The sequence below is a fragment of the Wasmannia auropunctata genome, unplaced genomic scaffold (assembly GCF_000956235.1).
Source record: "Wasmannia auropunctata unplaced genomic scaffold, wasmannia.A_1.0 LD334844.1, whole genome shotgun sequence".
Lineage (NCBI taxonomy): Eukaryota > Metazoa > Arthropoda > Insecta > Hymenoptera > Formicidae > Wasmannia > Wasmannia auropunctata.
In genome coordinates, this window is record NW_012028046.1 from 129,025 (window position 1) to 142,557 (window position 13,533).

Here is a 13,533-nt window from a genome sequence, read left to right on the forward strand (position 1 = left end):
AATAATGTAATTCATAAATTTTCATATTTATTACGTTTAAATTGACATGTAATGTAAATCTGGGAAAATTTTATTCAGATTTGATTCATATTTGATTCGAATTAAAGAGATTCTATTTCGAACATGTTACAAAAAATTCGATTCGATTCGACCATGCAAATGCTTGATTCGCACACTTTTATTAATGTCATTCTCAATTTCGGTTTATTTTCTGCTTATATACAACGCAAATACGCAATGCTCAAATTTTGTTCTTTCAATGTCAGCAATTTCTGTTGAATTTTTCTAGCATGTTATGATGCAAGACCTCCTTGTTTTATGATACATTTTTATCGATAATAATTAAAACAGCAAAATGTGCTCGGCTATTGCCGCAATTCTACAAACATAATATGTAACACACAATACATATTCTTGGCAAGTCTTTGACTATCTGATTCGTAACGAATACTGAATTCATTATGTGATAATCTATTTTAAATCGAATCGTATTTCAAAACTTTTTTTTTTGTTCAGACGAGTTTTTATATTATAAATACGAAATGTAGCGCTTCGAATATAAAATAATTTCTCAAGATTCATCTAATGAATCCGTTTCTTCTTGTCTTACAAATTTTAGTTAAGTTCCTTAGCAAGAACGTGATTATAAATACGAATCAGAAATAAATTCATAGTTAAATGCAAATAAATTAATTTAACGATAAAATTTAATAATTATGAGAGATAGGTATTTTATAAATGTGTAAATATTCACGCGGCACCCAATGAATTTACTTAAAGACATTTTCGATTCGCTATACCGTCAACTGTTTCCCCAAAGTTCGTGCCAGAGAAAAAATGGCTACCCTTTTGAGTAAAAGCTGCTTTTCTTTACGAAGAAAACGCTGCTTTCAACAGCAACAATTCGGTCGAGTTTATACGTGGTGCAACGGCGTCGGGTGGAAGTGTGGAAGAAGACTTTTGAGGAATACTCTAGGCGTGCTGGTGGGCGCGAGTGCGACTTGCGGGGCGTTCTTATATTTCCTGGATCATTCGGTTCAGGCGACGGGCCGCGAAGCGCATATACCCAGCTATCCCTGGGACTTCGAGGGATACCTCACGTCCTTGGACCACTCGGCCGTGCGGAGAGGCTGGCAAGTCTACAGAACCGTATGCTACTCGTGTCACAGTTTGCAATATGTGAAATTCATGGATCTGGTCGACGTGTCGCACACGCAGGACGAGGTCAAGGCCATTGCCGCTGAATATGAGGTAGACGGTAGGCCTGAATTTATCACGCGCCGGACCCGCGGCGATTCCTCTTCTGACGTAGGCGTTTCGTTTCGTTTCCTCCTCTTTCTCCGCAGCTTTCGTAATTGACTTACTTCGAGTCTGCGCTCGACGACGACGTGTAATTCAATTACGAGCTGGCTCGCCGAGAACGTTTGCCATCCACGCAAAAATGAGATTAGCTATCATCCCCGTGTAGCGCGAAATATACATTTTTGTCCGAAATGTTCGCAAAGTTGAACAGTCGGACGAGATTCAGTTACCCGCGAAAGTCACCAAATATTTCTAAGGTCTTTAAATTCCATTTTCTTTTATATATCTAAATAATAATGAAGAAAAAAGATGGAAAGTAGCGTGGAAAAACCTTTCTCATAGCTTGCATATATATATATATATATATATACATTAAAATAATTTTTAAAAGTTATTTAAAACGGTTACTTTCCTACCACAATCTTATAAATGTCTTTCCACAAGTAAATTATTATTTCGCAATACTATATATAATAATATATGTTATCGTAAATACATCGTATGTGCTATAAGTTTAGTTTAATAGTATAAAATTGTTCGATAAAGTTAATCAATAGATGAATGATTCGTATATCTTATCAAATTATATTTTTTTATTTATCATAAGAAATTGACAGCTCTCTCTCTCTCTCTCTCTCTCTCTCTCTCTCTCTCTCTCTCTCTCTCTCGTAACATACAGATAATAGAAATACGATAATACACAAATAATATATTATATTATCTTAACCATGTAATCTCCTGGTGTTGCCATTTCTCCATGATGTTTCTTATCTATCGAATATACACGAATTAATAACTCATGCAGAGACTTAATGTTTAATTATTAATAATTAATGCATTAGTAACTAATTGTAAGTGATTAAATAAAATTAATCTCATAATATTTAAGCAATGCTCGATCTCGATAGAATTTTTTTTAATGTAAAATTTAAAATTAGCTTTCTTTACTCGGTTCACATTTCATAAAATAATATATTGCATCCGGATATACAGATTCAAGATGGACCCGACGAAGAGGGAAATTATTATACCAGACCTGGAAAATTGTCTGATTTATTGCCAACTCCATTTCCGAATGAGGAAGCGGCTAGAGCAGCCAATTTTGGTGTGTTCCCACCAGATCTGACTTACATCGTTTTCGCCAGAAGAAACGGTAGAAATTACTTATTTTCTTTGCTGACGGGATGGATGGAGCCGCCAGCAGGTATACCTTTAACCGACCATCAACATTTTAATATCTACTTTCCCGGAAACGTAATGGGTATGGCGCAGGTAATAGTATTATTCAATGGTATTATTCCGCATGTTTATATATATGTAGATGATTCGATGGGTTTTCTTTCCTTTTCTTTCATCTATAATCTCTTAATTAATTTGAGATAATATATTTGATACAAATTTTATCAGGCGCTATTCCTTTCACACAATCTTTAACACTCAGTACGAAATTTCAATTCTTATTTAAAATTAAGCAAAATAAAACATTGTCTATATCCATTAATGAGCCTTAACAGTCTCTACCTATAATGTTTTGACTTAGAAAACATTTTTTATTTTCTTTCTATTAAAGAAAATTCCAATTGACTTTCAGTCTCTCTCTCTCTCCCTCTCTCTCTCTCTCTCCCTCTTCTAAAGAAACAAACTATTAAAGAGATAGACAGAATAATGGCAAAATGAATAAAGGAAAATATGGTAATGAGGACATAGTTTAGAGATACAAAATAAATATTCATCAAATTAGTATCTCTGTAAATTTAAGATAAATCTCTTAATTAATTTGAGATAACACATTTGATACAAATTTTATTAGGCGCTATTCCTTTCACACAATCTTTAACACTCAGTACAAAATTTCAATTCTTATTTAAAATTAAGCAAAATAAAACATTGTCTATATCCATTAATGAGCCTTAATAGTCTCTATAATGTTCGGACTTGAAATACATTTGTAATTTTCTTTCTATTAAAGAAAATTCTAATTGATTTTCAGTCTCTCTCACTCTCTCTCTCTTCTCCTCTCCTAAAGAAACAAACTATTAAAGAGATAGATAGAATAATGGCGAAATGAATAAATAAAGGAAAATATGGTAATGACTGAACATAGTTTAGAGACACAAAATAAACATTTATCAAATTGTTCCCTCTGTAAATTTGAGATAAATGTCAATGAGACATTGATTATACCAAATTATACCTTATATCAAGAGACATTATTCATGCAGCAACATTGTTATTTATTTCGCTGATTAATCTTTCGTACTAATGAAATTTTAATTGCGCGTCCTCGTATTTGATAGTCGTTACAATGTGTTATAATATAGAATCAAATTTAGATGTTAGTTGATGGAGTAGTGGAATACGACGATGGCACTCCGTCGACGACATCGCAAATGGCAAAGGACATGGTCGAATTTTTAAGTTGGACATCCTCGCAAAACTTTGACACACGAAAACGGATGTTTATCAAGGCAATGGGAATATGTATTATATTAGCAGCTTCGATTGGTCACCATTTCAGACACATTTGGTCACACCTGAGAAGCAGGCAGATAGCATATGTGCCCAAAGGAAAATACTAAGAAATGTTCTCGCGAAAGATATTTCCAATAGAGACCCATAAGAAAAGTTAATTTCTCGACATTAAAAAGAAAACACAAAAGTACATTTAGTACATTAAGTAAGTTTGATGCCAATTGAAATGATTCGTAGAATTCAAAAGTTTAAAATTACTAATAATGAATTGAATGTTTTAGACTCGAATTGACGGAATATTTAATCGGAAAAAGTATCAAAGATTATCATAGATGTAATGTTAAAAGGCAAGCCACAAAAACACACATTTAAAATCGATTCTTCAAAAAATTATTTAATTTATTAATTATACAGTATATGTAATCAGTAAATGAGAAACAATAATTAACTGTAAATACAATAAAACGAACTTTAAAAATCTTACAAAAAAATGCAAAATAAAACGTTAAATTTCATTAACTCACAATAAATAGAATGTAATATTATCAATTTAATTGTCTTGAAAAAATTATATTTTTTATTATAAAGTTTAATTTGATATAAAGATAAAGCAGTTAGAGATTAGATATCAATTTTTCGATAAATTATTCTTAATATAAATTCTAATTCAGTTCTTTTCTATGTATAAGCATCTAATTTGTTAACACTTTACTTTAGCTATACAATCGAAATAGACTTTAGAGCAATTTTAATTGGATGCAGCCTGAAATCCTTACTTAGAACCGAGCACACGTCCACGTGCTTTTACAAAGTTGCATCAGCGTGTGCATCCGCGACTCGCGTATACGTATAACGTACATACGAAAACGCAATACCTAAATACAGCGGCGACTTTCGACGAAAATCCTATGTCCCCGCTTTTAATGCCAATGCAGGCCGATCGTGGAATAGCAGCGCGCGCGTGCAAAGTCGTATACAAAGAGCACAGATGGATCCAGCGACCGACTGCAGCAGTAACATGCGCCAACATCGATAATCGTTTCGCAATGCGCGCGCGGCCTTGACGATGCCCGCGTATATATCTTGCCGATCGGGCCGTCTAAAAATAGGAGCTTGTGCGCGCGCACGCTCACGTACGGGCAACAAACATTATAACGTCGTCTCTCACACAAGTCGTTAACTCCGAATGACCGGTGGTCGCTAGCGAGAATCCATCTATCTCGCTTGTAATAACACCCCCGCGCGTCTTCCCGCGACACCTCACCGCTTATTTTTAGGTCGCCGCGTAACGACACCTTGCCACAACCACCGCCACCACTCTTCCTCCTCCTCTCTTTCTTTTCCTCTCTCTCTTCGTACCACCTCTCGATCCGATGATCGACGACAGCGGAATAGAATGTCAAAAATAATATCGGGCGTTTCGGCGGTGGCTATATATAGGAGATGATGCGTCAGTGCAGAGCAACAAGTGAGGCCCGCGGACGTAAGAAGAAATGCCGCGCCGCGCCGAGGGGGCGACCAAAGACGGGAAGCGGGGGTGGGATGAAATCGAAAATATACGGAACGATGAATGAAACCTCCGCATTGACGTCGCCAAGACGTGCCAGGCGATGTCAAGATTATCCAACTCGTGCCGAGACTGTTTTTGAATGCATCTTCGGAGGAAGGTGGCGGCGCGGGCGGCGACGGGGCGGCGGGCGGAAGCGGGGACGTGTGGTGCCAAGATACGCGGCAGATATCTCGAAATATCATCAATCGCTCCGGGAATTTACTATACCGGTGAGACTGATGTGTGTACTGCCGCCCCGACATCAACGACTCGCGGGCGCAAGAAGCAAAATACAAGTGGAAACTGGCGTAATTTCAGCAAGAATAACTTCTCGCGCGACATAGATACGCGATTGAAATGAAAGCTTGGTATTACTATATGTAGATATATGCATGCAGGAGTGAGTGTATACCACAGCCAATTTATTATTTGCAGTCAATCCGCGTCGTGTTCATATAAATAAAATTAATATAAATTGATCTTTTGCATAGCAAAAGCCAAAGGAACACTCAGGGAAATGTTTCGCTGTTCCAGCTAGAATTCTAAATATTACACTTAAATTATATCGCTGTTTTTCGTATCTGCTAAAAAATTGTCTGTCATACGTAGAATTTATAGCAGCAATATTCTAAGAATATATGTATGCAAGAAAATATAGGTCTCAACCAAATATGATTGGAGTCTGGACTGATTAAACGTCATAGAGAAACTTTCTTGCTAAATTTGACAAATATAGTTCAGATATAATTTCTGTCTCTATTATTATTTATATTGATTAAACACAAAACATATGGTATCGCAGTGCTTACTAATCACTTATCCGTTTTAGCTAATTTTTTGTATCTAAATAATTCTCGCTATAATTGCAAGATTACTTTTTTCAGTGAATGATCCATGATATAAGAATATATCGTTTAAAGTTTAACGATCACTTCTTGGAACAATCAAAAATTGGTCTCAAAATTTATAAACCAATTAATATAAAGTCGCCATTGGAAATTTAACGCCGGAATTTTAACCTTCAACTATATCGGTCTCACAGATCTTGAAAGATCTTAAAAAACTTTACTTGTCAACAATTTTCTTATTTGTCACCATTTAAATATATATTTTATTTCTATTGCATACGAGATTTTTTTGTTAACCCTCATATTAAAACATATTTTTCCTTTTCCCCATCAACAAATATTCAGAAAACATACACTTTTATTATAATTAACTTATAAAATTAGCGGAGCATAATAGCGGTCTGCCAGACCGACATTGTGGTTAGTGTGATTTATTTGGATGTGGTGGTTTAAAGGTTAAAAACCAATATTCAGATTACGTGCAATATTATACCTAGTATTTTTATACCATACACTGAGGGAAATGTTTCGCTGTTCCAGCTAGAATTCTAAATATTACACTTAAATTACATCGCTGTTTTTTGTAAGAAATTGTCTGTCATACGTAAAACTTATGGCAGCAATGTTCTAAGAATATATGCAAGAAAATATAGGTCTCATAACCAAATATGATTGGAGTCTGGATTGGAGTCTGGGCTGATTAAACGTTATAGAGAAACTTTCTTGCTAAATTTGACAAATATAGTTCAGATATAATTTCTGCCTCTGTTATTATTTATATTGATTAAATACAGAACATATGTGGTATCGCAGTGCTTAATAATCACTTATCCGTTTTAGCTAATTTTTCGTATCTAAATAATGCTCGCTATAATTGCAAGATTACTTTTTTCAGTGTAGATACATCAATATACCAAATGACATACCTATTTCAACTATGCGAAATTAATTACAAGAAAGAAATGTCACACGTCATATTCACCGGATCCTGACATTAAACAGTGAATAAGGAAGCCGTCGATGTGGACGAGAGAGACTATTTATTATCCTCACTACTTCTGTCGAATGTATTACTTTAGAAAGAAATTTCTCGCGAAGAAACTGATTGTGTCGCGATTGTATCGCAATTTAATATAAATTGAGCTTCCGAAGTAGATCGATCGAAACTGTATGGACGATGCAGGTTATTCTTACGGAAAACAATTTGGCACGCAGATCCAACATGTGTAACTTCCTACGCGCCTACGTGTTTATTTCGAGAGATAAGAGATCTTTTTTTAAGATAATAAAATACGATGTACAAGAAGAAAGATGCCAAAATACCGCCAGTTGAAAGACATAAGTACTCGTATTATTATAATAGCGAAGACTTGCAAAAACGTTCAGGAATAAAGCGCCTATTAAACCGGATTTAGGCTAACAATAAAGCAAGAAAGAGCAAACGAATGAACAATTTGTTTCAATAAATGCGACTCATGAGTTCGTTTCTTTCCGTAGAATTATCGCTCAAAAATTTATAACATATATATGTAACATTGGCTGCGTTCGGCAGTAGAGAAAGCAGCTTTGCAACTGTTCTTGAAATTCTTCAACATGATTGGTCCTTGCCCTTAGTTCTTCGTGGATCCAAGTGTATAAACCAATCGTATCAAAGAATTTTACAACAGTTGTAAAGCCGCGTTTTTCTGCTGAACGTAGCCACTGCTTGTAAATCTGCAGATATTGTAGATACAATACAGTCGAACCTGGATAACATGCAATCTCTATAACTCGAAAAGCACGATCGAATTTTTTCCTTTAAAAGCCATTATAGTCGGAAAATTATAAACTCTCGTGCAAAGCTTCTGTAAGTCGAATTTTCATGTCAATTCTGTTTTATTCAAACTTTGATCAGTCGAAACTTCTATAACTCGAAGATTTCTATAGCTCCTCCCTTGAGATTCGAGTTATCGAGGTTCGACTGTACATTGTGCAAAGTATATACTTTTGCGGCATCCATCACTTTCACGAAATGCATAAACGCGTATCAAAGTGCGGAATGCGTGTAGACGAGAGTGTGGATCTGTTTTTGAATGAAACCTCCACGTTGACGTCAGACGGACGCGTCCACCGAACGTCGCCCATCGCGTTATCTAAGAAGATGCTTGTTTTGCAAAATCATGCGGCATTTTCAGCACGCGCTGCCAGACACCCTCCGCAACGCGAATCCCGTGTATCCCGCGAAGAGACTTACGTCGAGCTCTCAGAATAGTGAATCCGGTCGGAAATAACTTCGCACTTTCGGTAATATGGCCATATGGTTGCGGCCACGATGAAAATACGTACGCTTGTGAAACGTCGAAGCCCGCGCGTATATCTCCGCCGCCGAGCATTCAACGTTTAAGAACGACCGGTCGCCCGAGCCCTGCTAGGTCTCCAATTAAATAGTCATCCGTCAAAATAGAATTCACGTAAACTATGCGGGGATCAAAGTCATGTTTGCTTTGGCTCTCAAGTACTCGTACATGGATTATAATCAGCTTGATTAAACGCCAAACATTGGGGAAATCCGAGGAATTATTTCATGATGTCTTTCGTAAAACTATTAAAATTACGAAATTTTCGTATTAACTGTAAGATTGGACTTCAAATTACAATCACGTAGCATATTTCGATTAATGGCAAACAAAAACAAGCAGTTATTGTTTCTCGTAATTTAACATCTTTAACATTATCTTAATTTTCTAATTTCTTGTAGCTTGTCTATCCATGTTTATACGGATAAATTGATTTTACATTATTTGAAAATAAAATAAAGTAAGGTTCAATAAATATTTTATCACAAAACAACTAAATTCTTTTGTACAGATTATTGCAGCAAGTATTTATAGTAAGTTATGTTAAAATATATTGTTAAAATATGAATTTTCAACGTGTCACACACACACACACACATATACACGCACGCGCACGCACACAAAATAATAATTCTGATAATTATCGCTTATTTTCTCACACATAACTTCGTAAGAATGTCAAAATTTCGATATTCCATACTTAAAAATAATTTAACATTAACGTTGCACTGGTGAAATAATAAGCGATACATCTGACGAAAACGATCAATTCATGAACACATAAGATATATCTCATATATCGTGTGTTATACGAGTATAATTCATTTTCTATAAATTTATTATGAATACGGGAATGAGGCAATGCATAAATTAGAACAAATGCAATAAGGAGTTATTGTATCTCCACTGCATTCTCTGTTAAGAGAGATTCCATCACCTCTAATTTGTCTTGCCCTCGGGAATTTACTCGTCAGTTAAATTTGGCCTGAGCGTATGCTTAACGATCTTAAGTGAGTCTTCCGGGGCGTCATCGTTACGATCGAACAAAATCTTGGCACTTCCAATCGTATCTTCGTCGACACTTAGGAGCTTATATGAGACGCTGCAATTTTGAGAAACCACGCCGATTATCCGGCTGCCTCTCATTTCCGTGCGCCAACACAGCCGCTCGTTAAAATAGAAGATCACGCTATCCTCTCTCTTTCTCTCTCTCCCGATTCCCTTCGTTTTACCCTGTCATTTATTTATTTATTTTTCTTTACCCTACGTTTATTTTCGTATTGGAAAGCTAGTATTTTACGATCGGAATGCGAGTTAACCCATATAGTTAATTTAATAAGTTAAAAAAGTGAGTTGGCCAAGGTAGAGATCATTAAAATCTCGTTTCCAACCGTTTATTCGAATCGAATCCTTCTTTTCGAACATGCACTTCGAACTTTCGATACGAAAGAATAATCATTTTCCTGTGGGTATAAAGAAAAAAAAACCGTGAGAAACTGTTTTGTTCTAACATTAAAATCTCTATTGCATGATCTATCAGCCTCGAATAATTTCTGAAGAACAAAACTTTTTAGCTTTGTACAAACTCAGAAACTCACAAGTTAGATTTATACAACTAAATATTTTTACTTTATATTCATAATTTTCACAGAAATGCCTAACGTTTGATGAAAAATTCAGTATTTTTATAACGCGTAAAATATTTAATATTTCCATATAATATATTGATTAATTAAATTCTGTTGAGCTTCCGCTGCTGAAATTATAATCCATAAATAAGCGCTTTTACGATCACTCGTTTACTTTTATGGTTAATATACATATATGAACTATTTTACATTTAATGCTTCAAAATAGAAAAAAAATGCAAAAAGCATGCATGCATATTATATATTTAGATGATATGTTGATACTGAAAAAAAAAGGCAAAAGTTTGGAGATGTTACGAATTTCAATGAATAAAAATAAACTATACCGCGCGACAGTTGAATTTGATTCAACATAATTTTCCAAATTGGATTTATATACATCACCGTTAAGATTGGTATATCGGCTAAGCTATTTTCAAATGTCAGATACCGTCGGCACATCATTCATCTCCAAAACGACCATCGGTTTCGCGTGACGAAACGATTCCGCGTCCAATAAAATCGTTATCGCCGCGCTTAAAGTCGCGCACGCCGAGAGAGGAAAACGTATATAAAAGCTGCACGACAGGAGAGATAATCGAGCGGGGTTTATTTCGACGACTTGGCACAACACTTCCGATTAATAATAGTTGTAAACGTCTCCCACATATCTCGCGACCGGACAAACAATATATTTCTGTCAGCGACAGCTCGATTCGTGGGAGGAGGTCTTGCCGGTGTGTCGTAATAATCGTTGTCGTCACAAGGCAGACCTTTTACGCCAGGCCACCCCCTCTCGGCTCTCCCCTCCCCCGCTCCCCTCGCCAAAGGGTAAAATGAAATTGGATAGGTGTGTGTCCAGTGTCGGTATCGATATCATAAATTCACAGAAAAGTGTGAACGCGGACGTCACACCGTAACGCAGAAACGCTATATAATCTTCTCGCACGGTATATGAAAAAAGAAGTCTATGTAGTAGCACGGAGTATCTTGCTTGAAAATATCGCAGATGTTTTAATTTAAAGCCAAGTTCTTTCTCTCATCGCGATCATTCACGGATTAAATGTCCGCACTACCTTAACAGGTCTACGGGTCCAGGGATGCCGGGACATTCCCTCTTCATTCATGTGGAGATAAGCCAGAAGAACTCAGGCATGAGCGTCCTCTAATTTCGAGGAAAGAGACGTACGAAGACACGGAGAAGAGAACGGAAGGACGGTGAACGCGCGCGGGGGGAAGGACGTGAGAGCTGGCTTCGAGGAATAGCAGCTTCTTACCCAACCAACCGGCTGCCAATATTTCATTCATATTATTATCCTGGCCCGGTGGGACCTGCTTCGAGTTATTTTGGTTTATTCGTTGCTGCGGACGCTTAAAAAAAAAAAAAGTTCAATATCTTGTCGACGTACGCGATCTATATCATCGGCGGATGGTATCAATTCGTTCAAAATGTACGGAATGAACTCCAAATATAAATTAATTTTACACTACTACAATTATGTCCTTTAAACCACTATATCGATCTCACAGACCGCTATTGAAACGTTACTTGTCAACCATTTTCTTATTTGTCACCATTTAAATATATTTCATTTCTATTGTATACGAGATTTTTTTTGTTAACCCTCACATTAAAACATAGTTTTCTTTTTTCCCATCACAAATATTCAGAAAACATACATTTTTATTGTACGTAACTTATAAAATTAGCGAGAGCATAATAGCGGTCTGTCAGACCGACATTGTGATTAGTGTAATTTTTGAGATGTGGTTTAAAGGTTAAAAAAACTGAAAACTAAACTAATAACAATTTTGTGTGTGTGTGTGCGTGAACTGAGAGAAAAATTTTTTGTATTTGTAACTATATTTGCAAAGTACTATAATTATGATTATTACTACTATAATGTTAGTAATAATAATTTATATAGTTTTATTAACAAATATATATAGTTGACATCAACAAATTTTGAAACTTATTATATATTATAATCATTATTGCCATAAAAATGGTTGCAATTTTACCATTATTTAACTATAATTTACAGTAAGTTTCAAAATTTATTGATGTCAACCATATATATTTGTTGATAAAACTGTACATATAATTATTATTATTAATATTACAGTAGTAATAATCACAATTATAGTACTTTGCAAATATAGTTACAAATACAAAAAATTTTTCTCTCAATGTGCGTATGTGTGTGAGCGAATGTAGTATAAATATTCTGAAACTTTTACCAGACTGTTAAAATAATAACAACGGAAACAATGCGAATAATAAAACTAATTTTTATTGTGTGGCACAAATACATCGATCATATATATGTATCTATCTCATTAGAGGATATAATTTTAATTATACCTTGCATAAAAGTCTGTCAAATGCGAGGAATCTTGTCGAATTTCGATTGCTTGATAGTTAAAATTACTTGGGAATTTGAAACGTAATCTTTCTTGATAATAATTCGATGATTGACGCACGTTCGTACGCTTGATATTGGAAAAATCGTCATTGGAAGAATCGAGCACGAGATAATAAAAAAAAAGAGAGTAAGTCATGCTGCACATGCATGCCTGCCAAAATCAACGGTCTAGCAAAGTCAAGTTCGAACGTCCTACGCGGTTGTGAACGAAAGTTTGTCGAAGGTCACGGAAAGAAGACGCGATTCGGAGCCTCATTGATGCCGGCGATTAATTATGAACGCGTGCATCAAGATCATTGCGCCACATTGAGAAATAAAAATGCATCTAGAGAGTTGAACGATCCTCGATCTCTTCCCGATCGTTCATGGTCGGGTCCTTTCCCTCTCTAAACCATTTGTTTTGTGCTTGAACATATTGAATAAGATTTACATATAAAAGCAGTATCCGCGAAAATATATGTATAATTATATCAGGAGGTACCCTACATCGCTGCAAATGTTAATCAATATAAAATAAATATGAATTGAGTCCTCCTCGTGCATATCGCTTGTGCAGTTAATTAAAAAGCAATTCCGCACTTTGATGACACGTGTCCTCCCAAGCTAGGGCACTAGTAGTTATATTTTTGTTAAATTGATAAATTGAAATAGTCTCTTTGTATGCAGCAAAAGACATATTTCACATGACAGTGGCGGAGCCAGACTTTGGGAAATATTCGCAGAAATATAGTACACGTGTAAGTTTGCCGCATGGAGAACATTTTTCCGACACAGTCCTATCGACCATCTCTCCAGAACATTCTCGCGCGCGTCGTATCTTCCTGCCAATAAAATTGAGAGATAGGGCAACCGTCCCTATTAGTGTGCCTGTCCCTATTAGTGTGCTTTTATATTTAAATAAGTCATAAAAATAAACTGGTACAAATAAACAGACAAAGTATTTTTTTTATTAAGCTAATACTTTAACTTAAT

At 35.6% G+C, this 13,533-nt stretch overlaps 2 protein-coding genes across 2 annotated transcripts in view; one reads left to right on the plus strand and one right to left on the minus strand.

Moving 5' to 3' along the window:
- Positions 1 to 13,533, minus strand: part of LOC105457976 (histone deacetylase 4) — a 147,851-nt gene that overhangs the window by 127,808 nt on the left and 6,510 nt on the right. The gene's annotated exons all lie outside the window — the stretch shown is intronic.
- On the plus strand, positions 800 to 4,272 carry LOC105457973 (cytochrome c1-2, heme protein, mitochondrial-like). The gene is made up of 4 exons (XM_011702958.1): positions 800 to 1,251; positions 2,296 to 2,574; positions 3,636 to 3,979; positions 4,056 to 4,272. The coding sequence occupies exons 1-3, from the start codon at positions 838 to 840 to the stop codon at positions 3,879 to 3,881; spliced, it is 939 nt and encodes a 312-aa protein (XP_011701260.1). The 5' UTR covers positions 800 to 837; the 3' UTR covers positions 3,882 to 3,979; positions 4,056 to 4,272.

What these genes read in the sequence shown, in the direction of transcription:
- LOC105457973 (XM_011702958.1), top strand. Translation starts at nt 838, where the DNA reads ATGGCTACCCTTTTGAGTAAAAGCTGCTTTTCTTTACGAAGAAAACGC. An exon ending in CCATTGCCGCTGAATATGAG is followed by an intron (nt 1,252 to 2,295) that starts GTAGACGGTAGG and finishes CCGGATATACAG; the next exon opens with ATTCAAGATGGACCCGACGA. An exon ending in ACGTAATGGGTATGGCGCAG is followed by an intron (nt 2,575 to 3,635) that starts GTAATAGTATTA and finishes AATCAAATTTAG; the next exon opens with ATGTTAGTTGATGGAGTAGT.